We start from the raw sequence: 21,481 nt of genomic DNA on the forward strand, positions 1-21,481 counted from the left end.
CTCTTGTCACTGAGATCACATTTTCATAGGGTTTGAGGAAGAACAATCACTATCCAGGTGCTCCTGAACAGTATCATTACTTTTAGATTTTCAAAATCCCCAAAGTCAAGAGTTAAATGTCTTATTTCAGAAGGCAAAACAAGAATAATTGGCAGGCCTGGACCCTGTAGCTCAGCTGGTTAGAGGATTGTCCCTATATGCCAAGGTTGTGGGCCCAATCCCTAGTTATGGCATATGTGAGGATCAATGAATGAATGCATATATATATATATGTATATATATATATATACACACATATATATATATATGGAACAGTAAATCGATGTCTCTTCCCACCTCTTCCTCTCTAAAATCAATCAATAAAAAAATTTTTTTTTAAAAGGAATGAGCAGTTCTAAAGAAGGCAGATTTAAATCTGGCATAAGAACATCACAGAGAGCATTTGAGTTTTTGCTTCTCAGCATGTCATCAGCTTGGTTCAAATAAACTCAGAAAAAGAAAAAAAATATTCCAACAAATCAAAGTTGGTTTTCAAAGTTAGTCTTACTTCAGCAGGTAAGACATACCAATCCCACCTTCACCTGAATCCCTAGGAGTTATGTAATAAAGCAGGCTAAGATCATCCTTTCAGTTATCTCTAAAGGCATGCTACAATCTTTCCATCTCTTCCCCCTTAATATTTTGGCATAGGTTGAAATTTGGTTAAAACTAGCATGAGTTCTAAAGTGATAAAAGGGCAGTCCTGAGGGTTAGTGGAAGGCCAGAGGTAGTTGCAACTTTTTCTTGCCTGGAGGGTCTGTTTACTGATTCAGAGCACAGAAGCCACCCACCTCTCCAGCATCCTAATGTGGCCTCTGCTTTCTTGGGCAGAAACTGTGTCAGCCAAAAAAAAGTAAACTGTCTTGGTGTAGGAAAAACTGGTTAACAATTTAGAAAACCATCTAAACCAGTGGTAGTCAACCTGGTCCCTACCGCCCACTAGTGGGCGTTCTAGCTTTCATTGTGGGCAGTAGCGGAGCAACCAAAGTATAAATAAAAAGATAGATTTAACAGCCCTGGCTGGTTGGCTCAGTGGTAGAGCGTCGGCCTGGTGTGCAGGAGTCCCGGGTTCGATTCCCGGCCAGGGCACACAGGAGAAGCGCCCATCTGCTTCTCCACCCCTCCCCCTCTCCTTCTTCTCTCTCTCTTCCCCTCCCGCAGCCAAGGCTCCATTGGAGCAAAGATAGCCCGGGCACTGAGGATGGCTCTGTAGCCTCTGCCTCAGGCGCTAGAATAGCTCTGGATACAACAGAGCAATGCCCCAAAGGGGCAGAGCATCTCCCCCTGGTGGGCATGCCGGGTGGATCCCGGTCGGGCACATGCAGGAGTCTGACTACCTCCCCGTTTCCAGCTTCAGAAAAATGCAAAAAAAAAAAAAAAAAAAGCAAAAAAAAAAAAAAAAGATTTAACTATAGTAAGTTGTTTTATAAAGATTTATTCTGCCAAACTTAGTGAAAATCCGACATAAAGTACTTGGTAAGTAATTATTATTATATGCTTTAACTTGCTGTAACTCTGCTTTATAAATTTAATAAAGTTAAGTTACTTCCCTACTTTATGAATCACCATTACTATGGAACTGGTGGGCGGTTAGAAAATTTTACTACTAACAGAGACACAAAAGTGGGCGGTAGGTATAAAAAGGTTGACTACCCCTTATCTAAACCTTTACAAACAATAGGTGGACTGAAGAGCTAATTTTTTAAAACCAAAGATAAGTAGCAGAAAATCCATCTAATCTATAATGATCCATTTGAGTCTGTAAATAAATAAAATGACTTATTAAAAACATGTTAAATCTCTAGTTAATGAACAATAATATACAGCATGACAGGTGGTGGTACAGTGAGTAGAGACCATCGACCTGGGATTATGAGGTCCCAGGCTCAAATCCCCAAGGTTGCCAGCGTACGAGTGGGATCATTGAAATTATACCAAGGTCACTGGCTTGAGCAAGGGGTCACTGGCTTGGCTGGAACCCCCCAGTCAAGGCATGTATAAGAAGCAATCAATGAACAACTAAAGTGCCGCAACTACAAGTTGATGCTTCTCATCTCTTTCCCTTCCTGTCTCTCTCTCTCTCTCTCTCAGTAGATAATGATAATAATAATAACAATAATAAACTTATTTTAAAAAAGAAAAATTAGATTGGGAGAAATATTTTATAGTGGGACAAAGGACTGAAATATAGACTATATAAAAACTTTAAAAAATCAAGATAAAAATAGCCTGACCAGGTGGTGGTGGCACAGTGGATAGAGTGTTGGACTGGCATGCAGAGGACCCAGGTTCAAAACCCCAAGGTCGCCGGCTTGAGCACAGGCTCATCCAGCTTGAGCAGAGGCCCACCAGCTTGAGAGCGAGGGGTCACTGGCTTGAGCCCAAAGGTCGCTGGCTTGAAGCCCAAGGTCACTGGCTTGAGCCCAAAGTCGCTGGCTTGAGCAACCAGTCACTCACTCTGCTGTAGCCCCCCCAGTCAAGGCACACATGAGAAAGCAATCAATGGGTTCGGCTATGAAGCCGCAGCGAAAAACTGATGCTTCTCATCTCTCTCCCTTTCTGTCCCTATCTGTCCCTGTCTCTGACTCTTTCTCTGTCTCTGTCAGAAAAATAAAAAATAAATAAAAATAAGTAGCTTAGCAAAGAATAAGAATTCACATAGGATGAAAAAGAGTAAACATTAATGAAAATATGTTGGACTTTTCCAGCTATTAAAGGGGTGCAAAATGGGGGGAGGGGAGCAAAGAGGGACAAATATAAGGTGACAGAAAATGATCTGACTTTGGGGGATGGGTACACAACAAAATCAACAGTTCAAATGCTATAGAAAATCTATGTACTCTTGATCAATAAGAGTACCTGAAACCTATGTACTCTTACCAGTGTCACCCCATTAAATTTAAATAAAATAAAATAAAAAAGGGTGCAAATTAAAGTGAGCTTTTTTTTCTTTTTTCTTTTACAGAGACAGAGAGAGAGTCAGAGAGAGGGATAGATAGGAACAGACAGACAGGAACAGAGAGATGAGAAGCATCAATCATCAGTTTTTTGTTGCGACACCTTAGTTGTTCATTGATTACTTTCTCATATGTGCCTTGACCGCGGGCCCTCAGCAGACCGAGGAACCCCTTGCTCGAGCCAGCAACCTTGGGTCCAAGCTGGTGAGCTACGCTCAAACCAGATGAGCCCGCGCTAAAGCTGGTGACCTCGGGGTCTCGAACCTGGTCCTTCCACATCCCAGTCCGATGCTCTATCCACTGCCCCACCGCCTGGTCAGGCTAAAGTGAGCCTTTATATGCCTGTTATGTTAGTTATATATGTACATATATTGCAATTCAACTCTGGAAATACATTTAAACAATTTTTAAAAGAAAAATATACCCATTTAGACTTCCTCTATCATTTAATTTCTAATCAGAAAAAGATTGTGATAAAATTATTTCAAATGCTCAACAACAGAAAAATACAGTGGTTCCTCTTCTATTGTGGGGATTAGGTTCCAGAATTTCCCCCCGTGATAGGTGAAAATCCGCTATGTAGCGACCTTATATTTATTTTATTATTTATATATATTTTAAAGCTTTATATATTTTTTAACATGTTCTCATTTTTTTAGGCTAGATAATGCTTATTTTACCACAAGAATAATTAAAATAATAAATATATAAAAATACCTATATACCACAAAATCCCGTAATATAGTGAAAAATAGGCAATACAAAATTAGATATATACAATTTTTTTTAAAGATTTTATTTATTCATTATAGGGGGGGGGGGGAGAAAGTAGGGGGAGGAGCAAGAAGCATCAACTCCCATATGTGCCTTGACCAGGCAAGCCCAAGGTTTTGAACCGGCAACCTCAGCGTTTCTAGGTTGACGCTTTATCCACTGTGCCACCACAGGTCAGGCGATATATACAATTTAAAAAATCCCTGATACAGTGAGACCCCGAAAAGTGAACTGGGATATGGCGAGGGACGACTGTAGTTAACTCTTGATATACTAAACTTGATGAAATACTATATAATTAAATAAAGTTCAAGAAATAAGTATTAGGCAGCTAAATAAGTATTATGAAGTATAGACCAGTGGTTCCCAACCTTTTTTGGGCCACGGACCGGTTTAATGTCAGAAAGTATTTTCTGGGACCGGCCTTTAGGGTGGGATGGATAAATGTATCATGTGACCGAGACAAGCGTCAAGAGTGAGTCTTACCCCGAGGTTGCCAGCTTGAGCGCGGGCTCATCTGGTTTGAGCAAAAACCTCACCACCTTGGACCCAAGGTCGCTGGCTCGAGCAAGGGGTTACTTTGTCTGCTGAAGGCCCACGGTCAAGGCACATATGAGAAAGCAATCAATGAACTAAGGTGTTGCAACGAAAAACTAATGATTGATGCTTCTCATCTCTCTCCGTTCCTGCCTGTCTGTCCCTATCTATCACTCTCTCTGACTCTCTGTCCCTGAAAAAAAAACCCAAAAAAACCCAACCATATATACATATATATATGTTTTTCATCTGTCCTGGTTGTCATCAGAGTAGTTAGTGCTTTAGATCTTGGACATACTCATCTTTAACTTTGTTAGAAATCACAGCAACAGGGATTGAAAAAAATGGGCTGCAGTTAGAGCTTGGCATTTATAATTTAAGAGAACAAAGTGGATTCTTTATTGTTTTTTCCTGCCCCGAAAAGTCAGCACACAGTAAAGAAGAAAAAAAAAAAAAGAGTGAGTCTTAGACGGATGTAACACAGGGAACCTGGTCATTTTTTAAAAATAAAACATCGTTCAGACTTAAATATAAATAAAACAGAAATAATGTAAGTTATTTATTCTTTCTCTGCAGACCGGTACCAAATAGCCCATGGACCGCTACCGGTCCATGGTCCGGGGGTTGGGGACCACTGGTAGAGACTAAGTAGAGCATGATAAATAAGTGATAAAACATAAAAAGTAGAATTCAAGTTTGTCTAAAATAGGGACAAAGATTGGAAGAAAAAAGGTGGAAAGAAATTAGTAGGATTTGGAGTACTTTTCCCGTGTATTATTTTTACAATACAATACTGTATTTTTTTACATGCTACAAAATATAAGAATAGCTACAGCTGATTCTGTACTGTGTAGGAATCCAGAGTGGATAAATGCTGAGGTTCCTTCATATTTTAAATTCTTGACTCTTAAAAGACTAGTGAAATATTTTAAAATACCATATTTCCCCATGAATAAGATGTTCCTATGTATAAGATGCATCTTAATTTTGGGGCCTGAAATTTGAAAAAAAAAAAGTATTATATAAAGTTATTAAACTCGTTTTATTCATCACAAAATTCATACAACTCTTCATCACTGTCAAAAGTCCCATCCAATAGCTTGTCTTCATCTGTGTCTGATGATGAATCACTGTCTTCAACAATGAGTGCAAAAACAAGCACGAAAAAGCAGAAAATGCAAGAAATCTAAACCACTGTATAAGACACATCCAGATTTTAGACCCTAAATTTTTTGAAAAAAGGTGCGTCTCATACATGGGGAAATAAGGTATATGCTGTATAAAACAGACAAGTATTGCAACACTAACTTTTAGAATTAAAGTCTATACCGCAATACTGAAATGCAGGATTTGTTAAATCACATTAATATATTTTAATGAAATAGTGTAATCCAAGCTTTCAAGCATTCATTTCAAAAATCATTTATCAAACACCATGTACCAGTGTATTAGGGGTAATGAGGATATAATAGTGAACAAAAATAACAAGAAGCCTGACCAGGCGGCAGCACAGTGGATAGAGTGTCGGCCTGGGATGCAGAGGATCCAGGTTCAAAACCTCAAGGTCACCGCCAGCTGAGTGCAGGTTTACCAGCTTGACTGTGGGGGATACTGGCTTGAGCATGGGATCGTAGACATGACCTCATGGTCACTGGCTTGAGCCCATAGTTGCTGGCTTGAGCCTAGGGTCACTGGCTTGAGCAAGGGGTTGCTGGCTCAGCTGGAGCTCCCCAGTCAAGATACATAAGAGAAAGCAATTAATGAACAATTTAGGAACTGCAATGAAGAACTAATGCTTCTCATGTCTCCCTGTTTGCCCCTATCTGCCCCCCCCTCTCTCTTCTGCTAAGAAAAGAAAAAGAAAAGTAATACAGTCCTTTCTCATAGAGTTTACAATAAATTGAGAGAGGACAGGCAAGTAACCTTGAAACTATATCATTTAATATTACGGTTCATGGTGCTATGGGAACAATAGGAGAGGCACCCTTATGTTAGGAACACAAACATGGGATATTAGGGGAAGCTTTAACTTCTAAGTAGAAACCTGAAGCTGCTAGGGAAAAAAAGGAAAGACTATTCTTAACAGAGAAAACAGGATATTCAGAGGCAGAGAGACTAGAGAAGGCAGACTATTTCTAAGGAAGAAAAGTCAGAATAGTTAGAAATAGGTGGTAAGGGGTCAAGTAAACCAAAGCCAGGTCAAAACGGCTTTGAAGGATGCATGCATTTAGTTTAGATTTTATCCTAAGACACAGGAAAACCATTAAAGCATTTTAAGCATAAAATGACATGATCAATTTCAAAATTTTTAAAAATCATTTTGATTTGTAAGGAAATATGGATACCATATCAAAGCTACTGCAAAATTTTAGGTGAGTGATGATGATAAACTGTACCATAGGGAACAGAGAGAAATGAATGGATTCTAAATTTCATTTCAAATTTCCAAAAAGAGCAAAAAAATGTGTACTTCAGAAAGTTTCAATTGAAGATCAAATTTATAGTTGTACATAGGATCTTAATCTTAGCAAAGTTGAAAAGGCTTGCTTTAAATTACCAAAAGTTCTCCTTTTTTTTTTTTTTTTTTTGAAAGAGGCAGGAAGAAAGAGACAGGAACATGAAGCTGCTCGTGTGTGCCCTACTGGGGAATGGAACCGGCGACCTCCACACCAGAACAACCCTGCAACCAACTGAGATACCCAGCCACGGCTTTTCATTGATTGATTTTTTTTTAGACAGATAGAGGAAGGGAGAGGAGGAGGAAGGGAGGCATTCATTTGTTGTTCCAATGAATCATGCATTCACTGGTTGCTTCCCATGTGTGTCCTGACCAGGGATCGAACCTGTAACCTTGTTGTTTCTGATGATGCTCTTAACTGACTGAGCTAGCCAGCCTGGGCCAAGTTATTCAATTTTCTAAACAAAGTTTTATAACATTTTTTTAATTGAATGTGTTGGGGTGATATTGGTTAACAAAATTATACACGTTTCAGGTACACAATTCTACAACACATTTTCTGTACAATGTATTGTGTTCACCACCCCAATTAAAAAATCTTTTTGGCCTGACCTGTGGTGGCGCAGTGGATAAAGCGTCGACCTGGAAATGCTGAGGTCACCGGTTCAAAACCCTGGGCTTGCCTGGTCAAGGCACATATGGGAGTTGATGCTTCTGGCTCCTCCCCCCTTCTCTCTCTCTGTCTCTCTCTCCTTTCTCTCTCTCTCTCTCTCCTCTCTAAAAATGAATAAAATAAAATTTAAATTAAAAAAAAAAAGAATCCCTGGCTTTACAAAAAAAATTTAAAAAAAAATCTTTTTGTACTTATTGATTTTAGAGAGACAGGAAGGGAGAGAAAGATTGATTTTATTATTCTACTTATTTACACATTCATAGGTTGATTCTTTTTCTTTTCTTTCCTTTTTTTTTTTTTTCTGAAATGAGAAGCAGGGAGGCAAGGCAGAGAGACAGACTCACGCATGCGCGCGACCAGGATCCACCCGACACACCCACCAGGGGGCACTGCTCCCTTGCAGCTGGAGCCATTCTAGCGCCTGAGGCAGAGGCCTGGAGCCGTCCTCAGCACCTGGGCCAAATTTGCTCCCATGAAGCCTTGGCTGCAGGAGGGGAAGTGAGAGAGAGAAAGAAAGGAGAGGGGGAAAAGTGGAGAAGCATATGGATGCTTCTCCTGTGTGCCCTGGCCAGGAATCGAACCTGGGACTTCCATACGTTGGGTCAACACTCTACCACTGAGCCAGCTGGCCAGGGCTCATCGGTTGATTCTTGTACATGCTCTGACCAAAACTGCAACCTTGTTATATTGGAACGATGCTCTTCCAACTGAGCAACCTAGCCAGGACTTGTAATTTATCTAAAGATATATTACTTGATGAAAAAAACCCGACTGATGCTGCAGTAGATACAACAACAATGCTGAGGTCCTCAGTTCAAAAACTCAAGGTCACTAGCTTAAGCACAGGCTTGTCGCCTTGAGCACAGGCTCGCCAGTATGAGCATGAGGTCACTGGCTTGAGTGCAGGATCATTAAAGTCCAAGGTCAGGGCTTGAGTCCAAAGGTTACTGGTTTCAGCAAGGGGTCATTGGCTCTGCTTGAGCGCCCTGACCCCCACATCAAGGCACACATGAGAAGCAATCAATGAAGGCAGTGAAGCAACTACAACTTGACACTTCTCACTCTCTCGCCTTCCTCTAATTAAAAAAATAATAATAATAAAATGAAATCAATTGTGGCCCTGGCTGTGTAGCTCAATTGGTTAGTGTCATCCTGATATACCAAGGTTGAGGGTTAAATCCCAGGTTAGGACACATACAAGAATCAACCAATGAATACATAAATATGTGGAACAACTAATCGATATCTCTCTTGCTCTAAAATAAATATTAAAAAAAAAATCAACTGTGCAGCCAGAATTAAAAGGCCAAATTCTTACCTTAAAAGACCTTCCTAGCTGTTAATTCAAGCTATAAAATCAAGTGTTCTTTAACTGCCATTTTAGAATTAATACATTACATGAAAGCTGCTTTTTGAAGATATTGGGATGCTAGCTATCCCTTTTGATGCTGTTGCCAATAAGACATTTTCAGATTTTTTCTTCTGGAAACGTATTTACCTTAACCCAAGAAGCTTGTAACTAATACAAACAGTACAAATTGTTAATTGGTTTAGAAGGATTGAATGCTTTGATACCTGGCCTTTTATTTACTTTTATTTTTTTAAAGCTTAGTTTTGTTTTTGTTTTAATATTTTTTTATTTATTCATTTTAGAGAGGAGAGAGAGAGAGAGAGAGAGAGAGAAGGAGGGAGGAGCAGGAAGCATCAACTCCCATATGTGCCAGTGACCAGGGATTTGAACTGGTGACCTCAGTGTTTCCAGGTCAATGCTTTATCCACTGCGCCACCACAGGTCAGGCCGATACCTGGCCTTTTTTTTTTTTTTTTTTTTTTTTTTTGTATTTTTCTGAAGCTGGAAACGGGGAGAGACAGTCAGACTCCCGCATGCGCCGGACCGGGATCCACCTGGCACGCCCACCAGGGGCGATGCTCTGCCCCTCCGGGGCGTCGCTCTGCAGCGACCAGAGCCACTCTAGCGCCTGGGGCAGAGGCCAAGGAGCCATCCCCAGCGCCCGGGCCATCTTTGCTCCAATGAGCCCTGGCTGCGGGAGGGGAAGGGAGAGACAGAGAGGAAGGAGGGGAGGAGGGGTGGAGAAGCAAATGGGCGCTTCTCCTATGTGCCCTGGCCGGAAATCGAACCCAGGTCCCCCGCACGCCAGGCTGACGCTCTACCGCTGAGCCAACGGGCCAGGGCCACCTGGCCTTTTAAGTAGAGAAAATAATGAATTCTGTTGAGAGAAGTTAACACCAAAGTTGTGACAATTTGAGTTGGGATTTTTAAATAGTATGTAAGGCAGATAACGGCCTCTACAGGCATGTATAGATATAGAGATGGAGGTGGAAAATTCCGTGTGTTTGAGAAACAAAAGGGCACTGTAGGTGGGCTGAAGGGGACACAGAGGAGAGTAGCTGTAAGTACCTCTGAAAGCAGAGGTAGACTGTGGCCAGTTCATAATCTCCTATACTTCATTAAGGAGAATGGACTATATCAGTAAAAAATTCAAGTCATGTTATTCCCACTCCCCGTTTTTTAAAGAAATGATGGTATGGAAGAGGAAGGTAAGAGACACTGAAGGGTAGGAGGTTCAGCACAAAGGTCTTGAGAATAGGAACACAACCCCAAGTCTTAGGAATGGCATAGTAATCCACAGGGATTTTCAAACAAACTGTCAAGATTTAAAGGCTAAGTGGATCTGTGTAGTGTGCGAATGTGTTGGTATATCCGGGGATTAGGAAATTAGGAGTGGATAAGTAGTCAGGGGTAATTTCAAAGCATGTGCTTAGATGTCTGGGAACTATGGCTACATTTAGGTGTCTAGAAATTGGGCTGTTATAAATCATTGCCTGACCTGTGGTGGCAATGTGGGAAAGTCACCAGTTCAGGGCCCTGGGCTTGCACGTTCCAGGCACATACAGGAAGCAGCAAGTTGATGCTTCCCGCTCCTCCCACGCCCATTTCTCTCTGTCTCTCTTATAAGATTCAACAGATAAAATCTTTTTAAAAATAATTTAAACTTAAGTCATCAGTAAAAGGGAGTAACTATTCCTGAATGAATGAGATTACTGGAGGAGAGAGGGGCTAAATTACAAAATGGCTGCATTGAAATCATGGGGGAATGAGGTATATGGTGGGAGTAAGATGCAAAGATTGGGAGAAATAGTACTGGAGAGGCCAGTGGCAAAGTTTCAGAGGTTTCCAGTGGAAGGTAAAGATGGGACACAGATGAGGTTAGAGTGAAGATGACAAACTTCTGGAAAGAATAAGATAGTAACTACTTCAAGCTTGATGACCTAATCTTTAAATCAGCGGTCCCCAAACTGCGGCCTGCGGGCCGCATGCAGCCCCCTAAGGCCGTTTATCTGGCCCCCACCGCACTTCCGGAAGGGGCACCTCTTTCATTGGTGGTCAGGGAGAGGAGCATAGTTCCCATTGAATACTGGTCAGTTTGTTGATTTAAATTTACTTGTTCTTTATTTTAAATATTGTATTTGTTCCCGTTTTTTGTTTTTGTTTTTTTTCTTTCATTTTTCTGAAGCTGGAAACAGGGAGAGACAGTCAGACAGACTCCCGCATGCGCCCGACCGGGATCCACCCGGCACGCCCACCAGGGGCTACGCTCTGCCCACCAGGGGGCGATGCTCTGCCCATCCTGGGCGTCGCCATGTTGCGACCAGAGCCACTCTAGCGCCTGAGGCAGAGGCCACAGAGCCATCCCCAGCGCCCGGGCCATCTTTGCTCCAATGGAGCCTTGGCTGCGGGAGGGGAAAAGAGAGACAGAGAGGAAAGCGCGGCGGAGGGGTGGAGAAGCAAATGGGCGCTTCTCCTGTGTGCCCTGGCCAGGAATCGAACCCGGGTCCTCCGCACGCTAGGCCGACGCTCTACCGCTGAGCCAACCGGCCAGGGCTGTTCCCGTTTTGTTTTTTTACTTTAAAATAAGATATGTGCAGTGTGCATAGGGATTTGTTCATAGTTTTTTGGTTTTTTTTTAATTTTTTTTTTACTTTATTTATTTATTTTTTAGAGAGGAGAGAGACAGAGGAGAGAGAGAAGGGGGGAGGAGCTGGAAGCATCAACTCCCATATGTGCCTTGACCAGACAAGCCCAGGGTTTCGAACCGGCGACCTCAGCATTTCCAGGTCGACGCTTTATCCACTGCGCCACCACAGGTCAGGCCTGTTCATAGTTTTTTTTATAGTCCGGCCCTCCAACGGTCTGAGGGACAGTGAGCTGGCCCCCTGTGTAAAAAGTTTGGGGATCCCTGCTTTAACTAGTGGTTCCTATAAAAACAGCAGCAGTTTGCCAACCTTTAGGTTAGAAACAGATCAAAATTTTAAGTATTGAGGGCCCAGCTATGCTTTACAACAGGGGTCTCCAAACTTTTTACACAGGGGGCCAGTTCACTGTCCCTCAGACCATTGGAGGGCTGCCAAATACAGTGGTCCTCTCACTGACCACCAATGAAAGAGGTGCCCCTTCCAGAAGTGCAGTGGGGGCCAGATAAATGGCCTCAGGGGGCCGCATTGCGGCCTGCGGGCCGTAGTTTGGGGACACCTGCTTTACAACCTCTATTTGAAATGTATCTGATGTCAATTTAATATTAGCTTATTTTTCGCTCCATAAGACACACCTGACCATAAGACACACCTAGGATTTTAAGGAGGAAAATAAGAAAAAAAAATCCTGAGCCAAATGGTATGTTAAAATATTTAATAAAATACCTATTTTTCGCTCCCTAAGACACACGGGCATTTCCCCCTGCACTTTTGGGGGGAAAGTGCGTCTTATGGAGCGAAAAATACGGTACTTTGGACCTATAGACATCCTGTGGTTAGGAACAAAGGCTTCAGACTGATAAACTGGTGGTAGGAAAATTAAAGATGCTAGTGTACTTAAAATGACTGTATTTGGGAAAGGGTATCAAGTGAGGACTCAGACTAGAAGAAAAGGGATAAGAAAAGCATTCTTGGTCACACAACATTTAGGACTCCCAACAGTTTCATTAATCTTAATTTCCCAACTAAATTTTCCTGCCTCGGTTCTAAATGGCCTAAGAATGATCTCTTACAGTTGACCCTTGGACAGTGTAGGGATTAGGGGGACCAGCCTCCTGCAAAATCAAGTCTAGTCAGCTCTCCACATAAACAGATTCCCAACCACGGGGTTGAACTGTGCATGTAAACTGACTTACAAGGGGACCCATGCAGTTCAAACCCATGTTGTTCAAGTGTCAACTGTAATACCGCAATTCAACATGATTATTAGGATGGCAATACACACTCATTTAGACATTTAAAACCAGTTTGTTTGTTTTTTTAAATATGGTTTATTCTCTTTAACATCAAATGCTGAGTCTTGTATTTTTAAGTCCTATACTACTTTTTTAAAAATCATTTTTATTTATTCATTTTAGAGGAGACGGGGGGGGGGGGTGTTAAAGGAGCAGGAAGCATCAACTCCCATATATGCCTTGACCAGGCAAGCCCAGGCTTTTGAACCAGAGACCTTAACGTTCCAGGTTGACGCCTGATCCACTGCACCACCACAGGTCAGGCTGTTTTTTTTCTTTAGTCTCATTTCTAGTAGAGCTTCATAACCTCAAACACTACTGACATTTTTAGTTTGATAATTGTCACAGGAGTAGATGTGAATTATGGGATGTTCAGCAGAATTACTGCCTCCTACCAATTAGATGTCACTAGCAACTCCAACCCCAGTTGTGACTACCAAAAATGTCCCCAGAAATTGTCCAATGTCCCCTGAGGGCAAAGTCTCCCCTAGCTGAGAACCACTTCTTTTTTTTTTCCTTTTTTTAAAATTTATTCATTTTAGAGAGGAGAGAGAGAGAAGGAGGGGAGGAGCTGGAAGCATCAACTCCCGTATGTGCCTTGGCCAGGCAAGCCCAGGGTTTTGAACTGGCGACCTCAGCATTTCCAGGTCGACGCTTTATCCACTGCGCCACCACAGGTCAGGCTGAGAACCACTTCTTTATAGATGATTATGTACATGGCTTTCCTTAAACTATATTACCATTTGAAAAAATGAGAAGGCTGGATATCTCTGAATATTTTCTAGTAAGATTCTCAGATATAGCCCTGGCCGGTTGGCTCAATGGTAGAGAATTGGCCCAGTGTGCAGAAGTCCAGGTTCAATTCCCGGCCAGAGCTCACAGGAGAAACGCCCATCTGCTTCTCCACCTCTTCCCCTCTCCTTTCTTTCTATCTCTCTCTTCCCCTCCTGCAGCCAAGGCTCCAATGGAGAAAAAGTTGGCCTGGGCGCTAAGAATGGCTCCATGGCCTTCCCCTCAGGCACCAGAATGGCTCTGGTTGCAATGGAGCAATGGCCCAGATGGGCCAAGCATCGCACTCTAGTGGGCTTGCCGGGTGGATCCTGGTCGGGCGCATGCGGGACTCGCAGATATCTTCAAATGGCATTAAGAAAAAAAATCTGGTGTATTATGAGGAACTTTATGAAATACCTCATCCAACACCATTATCGAGTCAGACCAGAAAAATCCTTTATCCGGCATTATACATGGAGAAAAAACATTTTTCTTCTAACCCTTAAATTCCACCTCATCAATAAAATACAAAGAGGATGGTTGAGACTACAACCATTAGGTGGACACATAACTGCCTAAAATGATGTGAATACAAGTAGGAGAGGAACTGATGGTCTACTGTTACTTGTTCCTTGCAATGCTATTCATTATAGATTATCTAGCATCTTCATTAAGTTTAGAAATGTTAAACTGAGTAGGTAAGATTAGAATTGGAAGACATAGGCCCTGGCCAGTTGGTTCAGTGGATAAGAGCATCGGCCTAGCGTGTGGTCTTACCAGGTTTGATTCCCAGTTAGGGCACACATGAGAAGTGACCATCGGCTTCTCTTCCCCTACCTCTCCCCTTTTTCTCTTTTCCCCTCTCGAAGCCACTGGCTCAACTGGTTGGAGCATTGGCCCTGGGTGCTGAGGACAGCTAAGTTGGACTGAGCATCAGCCTTAGGTGCTGAGGATAGCTCAGTTGATCCAAGCATAGGCCCCAGTCAGTGGATGTGGGGTGGGTTCTGGTCACAGAGCATGAGGGAGTCTATCTCCCCTCCTCTCACTTAAATTTTTTAAAAAAGAAAGAACTAGAAGACATGACTGAAAATGACTACTCTATGTGACCCCTAAATCACTTGTCAAAAACAATAGTTTCAACAAAGAAAACCAAATTTCACGTAGGTATAAAATGGAGACTTATTAAGTATGTACAATAGGAAATAATGACCTAAGTTTTATTAACTATAATTTAAATGCCAGACCTGGCAAAACATCAAGAATATGGCTAGCAAAAATACAAAAAACTGATGTGCAAAAGGGATCCTGGAAAAAAGTTTTCTTTTTTTAAAGTGGGAAGATACTGGAAGACATATCAGGGGTTTTTTTGTTTGTTTTTTTGTGACAAGAGACAGATAAGGACAGACAGGAAGGGAGATGAGAAGCATCAATTCTTCAATCCAGCACCTTAGTTGTTCACCAATTGCTTTCTTACATGTGCCTTGATCCGGGGGCTACAGCACAGTGAGTGACCCCTTGCTCAAGCCAGTGACCTTTGGGCTCAAGCCAGCAACCATGAAGTCATGTCTATGAACCCATGTTCAAGCTGGCGACTCTGCATTCAAGCCAGATGAGCCTGTCCTAAAGCCGGAGACCTTGGGGTTTCGAATCTGGGTCCTCTGTGTCCCAGTCCAACGCTCTACCCACTGCGCCATCACCTGGTCAGGCATATCAGGGTTCTTAAATATAACCAAAGGGATAGAAAAATAGGACCTAAGAAGTTGGGCAATTGAGGAAGATAAATCCAAACATATGAGGATTCACTGTGAATAAAAATCTTGACCAAGTATTCTCTCCAAAATGAAACATGATTATACTTCAGTAATTTGAGAGAATGGCCCATAAGAGTAACTTAACACCAGAGATCATACTATGGTTTAAACACCTAAAGACACTAGAGATGACACTCTAGTAGTAATGAATAGATTTCAACTGGAGTCGTTATAACCATTATTCCTGTTTGAGAGAATGAGGGGTAAAATTGCTTCTCAAAATGTAATTGCCAAAGTACCAACAATCAAATTGATGAATGACAACTTTATTTCTTACACTTAAAGGCCAATGAAAATCATTATGAATTCTATTAAAGAAAATACAAAATCTCAATGAAAAACTATGGTACCAGTATTGACTCATTGAATATTATTTAAGTTTTCTAAAACACAACTTGAAAACAACCAGCATGCACGTTTAATCTCAGTGTAGTGGAGACAAGATCAAGTGTACATGTTACATGCATCAGGCTAGATTACAAGTTATCATAGTCATCTTCATCATCATCATCGTCATCGTCATCTTCACGTTTTCTTTTCAGCACACTTGATGATTCATTGACAGTGTTTTGTGATGACACCATATTAGTGGTAATGAGAATGTTTTTGGACCCAATTAATGACGGATTAATCAGAACATTCTGAACTGTTGATGTTGCAGGAATTGATGCTTTTACAGCTGGGGACTGTGAAGTGGGCATCTGTACTGTAAACCTTTGCCCTGTGAGGGACATTGGAGTCCCTACTTTAGTTGAAACTGACATGGTTTGTGGGGTTGGTGTGCCAAGTGTAGGAGTACTTGGTCTGCTAGTAACTGAACTAACACTTAACCGTGGAACTGTTATTCTTCCTGCTGAAGTAGGTGCCTTTTTTTGTAAAGACTTAAGTCTATAGTTTGGAGCAGTCAAGCAATATCTATCAGGTGGCAATCTAGGGCCTGAATATGGCTTGATCAATGGCAAAGGGGTTTGATTTCTTTGCCGTGCAATATCTAATAAAAAATCTCTTGGGGGAGGAGAGGTAAAAGACTGGTCAGCACGACACTGGATTGCCAATCGCACATCATCTGCATCGACAGTAGCTTTCTTAGCATGGCTTGAATAAATTTTTGCATCATCTAGAATTGTGGTCACATATCGGAAGGCAAACTCCAACATCTGATTTATAACTCTTGGCTCATATTCTGTAATCCCCATATCCTTCAGGATTTGTGCCATCATCTGTGCATCTTTCGGCATGCTCTTGGGAGAAGCCATCTTGCCAGACTCCATGATATCCGGTGATCAGACTTTAGATCATTTGAAAAAAATATGTACATTAGATCAAACCTGAAATAGTCACTTCAGTAGCAACTGTCAGGAACTTAATTTTTTCTTAATGTTATGTTTTTTAAAATGTTAAATCTTTTTAATTTTAATGAGGCATATTTAAAGTTCCCTTTACCTGAGTTTCTACTCCTATAATTTACAGAATATAAAAAGATGAAGACACAATAAGAGAGTGATAATGATTGGGGGGAATAGGATAAAATAAGTAAAAACATGTATCATTTTCATTTTAGAATATGCAGTTTCATGCAGACATACATCTATCAAATTGATCTAAGAAAATACCTATTGCTTGAGTTCAGAATAACCTTTCCTTCCAGTGATCAATACAGTAACCGTCTCCATAGATATACTTAGCACCACCCAAACCTTTTTATGTGTTCACTCATTTCAGAACATTCTCCCTCAAAAACAAAACAAAACAAAACAAAAACACATTCTCCCTCTTCCTCATATTGAGATTCTATTTATCCTAAGCCCAATTTCTTCATGGATGCCTTCCCAATTAATATCCACAAGAACAGCTAGCCAGTTGAGGGTCAAAATAATCAAAACACAGCTGTAGACACTTAATACTTTCTTTTTTTATGGGTCCTCAACAGAGCATAATTTCCTTAATGACAATCTTTTCCTGCTTTTTGTATCCTCTCACACTGTAGTACTAATTAATACTCCATTCTCTTCTTTTTTTAAAGATAAATTTAACATCAAAATGTCCCTTACCTTCTCGAGCTAAATCACCCACATTAATGTATTTCAGTCCTGATTTTGATGCAAGTTCTTTGCCTAGCGTGGTTTTTCCAACCCCTGGTGTACCTGAAAGACAAGCCACAGAAAATATTGTTCATAAAACACTGCTTTATCCACCTATTTGCCCTTCTCAATATTCTTAACAACTGAAATTAAGTTTCATAATTAGCCATCCTTTGTGAATGAACATACCTAAAGCCTGCTAAATGTCAGAATCTCATCCAATATATCTGATCCTGTTTGAAGTGGGGCTTCAGCAATTGTAATACCAATTCACAGACTGCTTGCCACCACCATGGAAATTCCCAGAGTAAAACTAGCCATCTTAAATAAATTAACATCATTATTTAACTTTTAAAATATTAAGAGATTGTTCATGAAAAAAATTTAAGCAGTATGAAAGACAAATCTCATTTCCACTACTGACTTTCTTCTCTTCCTTGGAGGCAACCACTGTAAACATTTCTTATATATCTTTCCAAAGAAGTCCTATGCATATGTATTTGTGTGTACATTCATGCATATATATATCTGACAGCACACTGTATGTGTGCGTGCACATATATACACACACATAACCAGTCCATTCCCTTTTGTATAAATGGCAGTGCTACACATTGTTTTTCAATTTCCATTTTTAACATCTAGTGTATTTCATGATAAACAATCAAGTGCTTTATTTTTAGCTGTTCAGGTTTAATGCCACTGAAATAATAAAACTCTATTATTATTATTATTATTATTATAATCCAAGATAACAGGGATGAATCAAGTCTCTATACACAAAGTAGTAACATGAATCTCAAGTCCACTCTAATACACCAACTTTGAACCCTGGACTCTCCATATTTTCAATAAAATGTTCATATTCAGATTTCTGACAATATGGCTTAATTATGAAAACCAGGACATTGTCCGATCCAAACATTCATATATGAAACCATTTCCCTCCTAGGAATCTTAAAGGCTAATCGTTACCCTGTTGAGGTTAATCTGCAACTCTCAGAAACATACAAAAATTGTGTACGGCCAACAAGACCAGCAAACAGCGTCTCAAGTTTTGTCTTTTCTTTCCGTCTATTCTACATCCATCAGATTTTTCCATGAATGCTCTACACGCTATTAGCTGCTACAATTTTTTTTTTTTTCTTTCTGAAGCTGGAAACGGGAGAGACAGTCAGACAGACTCCCGCATGCGCCCGACCGGGATCCACCCGGCACGCCCACCAGGGGGCGTCGCTCTGTTGCGACCAGAGCCACTCTAGCGCCTGGGGCAGAGGCCAAGGAGCCATCCCCAGCGCCCTGGCCATCTTTGCTCCAATGGAGCCTTGGCTGCGGGCGGGGAAGAGAGAGACAGAGAGGAAGGAGAGGGGGAGGGGTGGAGAAGCAGATGGGCGCTTCTCCTATGTGCCCTGGCCGGGAATCGAACCCGGGTCCCCCGCACGCCAGGCCGACGCTCTACCACTGAGCCAACCGGCCAGGGCCTAGCTGTACAACTTAACAACAGCGAGGCAGACGACCGGTGGTAACACACGTATTCTGTAAAGTCGTTAACGCGGCATTTTAGCACTCCTCACATATGACAAACCCCCTGTACGCGGACCCAAAAACCCAGAAGGGTCCCCACAGGAACCAGACCGCCTCTCTACACGAGAAACGACCAGGTCTGCTCAGTAAATGTCTTTTTTTCTTGGAAGAAAAAATAAAGTCTCCGATGCTAACTCAACGAACATATATCGCATGTCAATCACCGTACGCCAACAGCATCCGAGCTCCTACGGAAGGTGACTCCCGGATACAAAGTAGAAAATAAAGGCCGTCCAGGAAGCCCAGGCCTCGGCATCCCCTGGAACACATCTATTAACGTGATCTCGCTAGAAGCCAAAGACAAACCAGCTAGATTAAAAAGTCAGTATCCATTCCACAAACAAAAGCCGAATGTAGAAAGATTAGGCTGTTTGTCAGAAAAGGGAGCTGGGCTGGTTTATCTCCCCGCCGCTCACCCTGCAGCCTCGGGCCCACAGAATTACGCTCCCCGCGCCCGCGCCCCAGCAGGAGGGCCGGCGCCCGGACCTGCCCGCGGCCACGCCGCCCGGCCCCCAGCTGCCCTGCAAACCCCGAGCGCTCCCCGTTCGGGCCCCCGCGGCCCCAGAGCACTCGGCGTCCCGGTCGCCCCGCCGCCCAGCCCCTCCCCGTCCGGGTCCTAACCGGTGATCAGAATATTCGGAAGCAACATGGTCCTCAAAGCGATGGCTCTGGAAACCTCCGAACAGGGGTCCTAAGACCAACAGGGAGGAGCCGGAAGGGTCGAACGGCGGCAAGGGCCAGTGGCCCAGAACTCATCGAGGTCCAGCACCGCGCTCACAGCCCATCTTCGCCTTCCAGTCACCGACTCTTGGTTACCTGGGCCTTCTAAGATACGCTTTCGTCGCAGGGTTTGTGGCAGAGACATAGGTGGGGACCGCGATTCGAGTCAGGCAGTGCGGTGGATGCCTTAGTCACGCTCTCCTTTGGCTGCCCCGCCTTTCGAGCTGTGTCGCGGAAGCGCCGGTAGGTCTAGAAGGTCCCCGGGAGGCGGCGCTGAGCGCTGGTAGGGGCCGGTGGCTGCCCGTACTTCTGGAGTACAGTCTGGGCTCATCTGCTCCGCTCCGCCCGCGAGGGCATGCAACTTCCGGCAAGTAAGGCCACCGCAGCTGTAGTGTATGCGTGTCCTTGTGACGTGAATCCATCTGTGCCTTCACTCCTTCCCGGGCTCTCATCGCTCCTTTTCCCGACCTGCCTATCCCATCTGAGGATGAGAAGGGTGAGGGTGGGGGGTGCAGACCCCCGGCCTGGAGCCGGGGCGCGCGAGCCTGTCTCGGCTCTCCGCTGATTACCAGCCTTACATTGCGTGTCTGTTTGAGCTTATTATCCCCTTACAGTGTGTAGGGTGGTGGTGGGTCTGCTAGAAATGTTCTCGAAGGTCTCTCCTACTTCTGACGTCTCATTTCAGGAACGTGGTATCCTCGGACACTTACCTGCTTCTTATTGTCAGTCTTGTTTTCAAAGAAAGACTAAGCGTCCTGACCGTAACAAGTCTGCGCCTTTTATTTCGACTTGCCAACTGTATTTATTCAAATAGGTTTTTCCACCTATGTACCTCTTTGAATCTCCAAAGCAAAACCTCTATATTCGTGAACGATTTGTATATGTACGTATACGATTTGTTTTCTAGCGTGTACCCGCTATGTATACTTCCAAAGTCTACCTTCCAATTTGTAAGTTTATAGACCTTAAAAAAAACTTTCTGGATAACTTAAAATTGGTGAACTTACTAGTTTGTATAAACATTGAACTATTGTCAACATTTTTTCTAATATGTTCAAATAAGGAAAACAGTTATGGAAAATGTTTACATTTAAGATTTAAAGATTTTGTCGAAAGTGAGTGATTATTTTGAATTCATTGTATGATGGAGTTGTGTGTGTGTTTTTTTAATTTTGGCAATAAAAAGGTACAACTAGAATCTGAAATGAGGGAAATTTTAATTTCCCATATAAAAACTACACAAAAATTTCTGATTTTTCTTAACGACACAAGGTAGGTACATGATCATGTGGTTTTTCTGTATTTTCTAGTTATTCAGTTCATATGAAATGCTTTGTAATACCAAAAGTAGATTATTTGATACAGGTTATAGTCATTAAAATTAAATATTTTTTTAGCATTTTGATACTTGCTTCACCTATGTTTATTGTGTTCTCTTTCACTGGTCTTGAGCCTTAACTTTATTATGCTGTTGATTATATCACATATATTAAATACTATACTTTTTATAATTTTTCTTGAGAATTTTTCTATTTTTTTCCCTAGGTGAATTACATGTTAATGTACTGCAGGCTGTATATACGGATGGGAACTATTAAAGTTTATGATGTCAAAAAGTTTTCTTAGACGAAAAGTATCTTCCACAAAGGTATGATACAATAAAATAGTCATTTAATATTGCCCCGAAAGAATCAAATTTTTATACATGTTCTTAATGATTTATTAATGCTAACAAAGTATTGGTCCCCAGTATCTGTTTTAGTTAATGATCTAACAGTCTAATAAGTT

At 42.0% G+C, this 21,481-nt stretch overlaps 3 protein-coding genes across 8 annotated transcripts in view; 1 reads left to right on the forward strand and 2 right to left on the reverse strand.

Annotated features, from left to right (window-relative positions):
- Positions 1-19,867, reverse strand: part of AK6 (adenylate kinase 6) — a 29,291-nt gene extending 9,424 nt beyond the window's left edge. The window contains exons 1-2 of the mRNA XM_066376500.1: positions 19,595-19,867; positions 17,360-17,452 (exon numbers count right to left, since the gene is read on the reverse strand). Of these exons, the coding sequence (XP_066232597.1) occupies positions 17,360-17,452; positions 19,595-19,622 (121 nt within the window). The 5' untranslated portion in view covers positions 19,623-19,867. The remainder of the gene's footprint in view (positions 1-17,359; positions 17,453-19,594) is intronic.
- Positions 15,695-19,631, reverse strand: TAF9 (TATA-box binding protein associated factor 9). The gene is made up of 3 exons (XM_066376487.1): positions 19,595-19,631; positions 17,360-17,452; positions 15,695-16,596 (listed from the first exon to the last, which is right to left on the reverse strand). The coding sequence occupies exon 3, from the start codon at positions 16,577-16,579 to the stop codon at positions 15,785-15,787; it is 795 nt and encodes a 264-aa protein (XP_066232584.1). The 5' UTR covers positions 16,580-16,596; positions 17,360-17,452; positions 19,595-19,631; the 3' UTR covers positions 15,695-15,784.
- Positions 19,868-19,955: 88 nt separating the features above from the next.
- RAD17 (RAD17 checkpoint clamp loader component) overlaps positions 19,956-21,481 on the forward strand; it is a 41,929-nt gene continuing 40,403 nt past the window's right edge. The window contains exons 1-3 of one of the 6 annotated variants that reach the window (XM_066376515.1): positions 19,956-20,064; positions 20,379-20,419; positions 21,239-21,341. In XM_066376515.1, the coding sequence (XP_066232612.1) occupies positions 21,297-21,341 (45 nt within the window). In that variant the 5' untranslated portion in view covers positions 19,956-20,064; positions 20,379-20,419; positions 21,239-21,296. The other 5 variants (XM_066376535.1, XM_066376542.1, XM_066376525.1 and 2 more) reach the window with 5 other exon arrangements.

This window comes from Saccopteryx leptura, chromosome 1 (genome assembly GCF_036850995.1).
Source record: "Saccopteryx leptura isolate mSacLep1 chromosome 1, mSacLep1_pri_phased_curated, whole genome shotgun sequence".
Classification (NCBI taxonomy): Eukaryota; Metazoa; Chordata; class Mammalia; order Chiroptera; family Emballonuridae; genus Saccopteryx; species Saccopteryx leptura.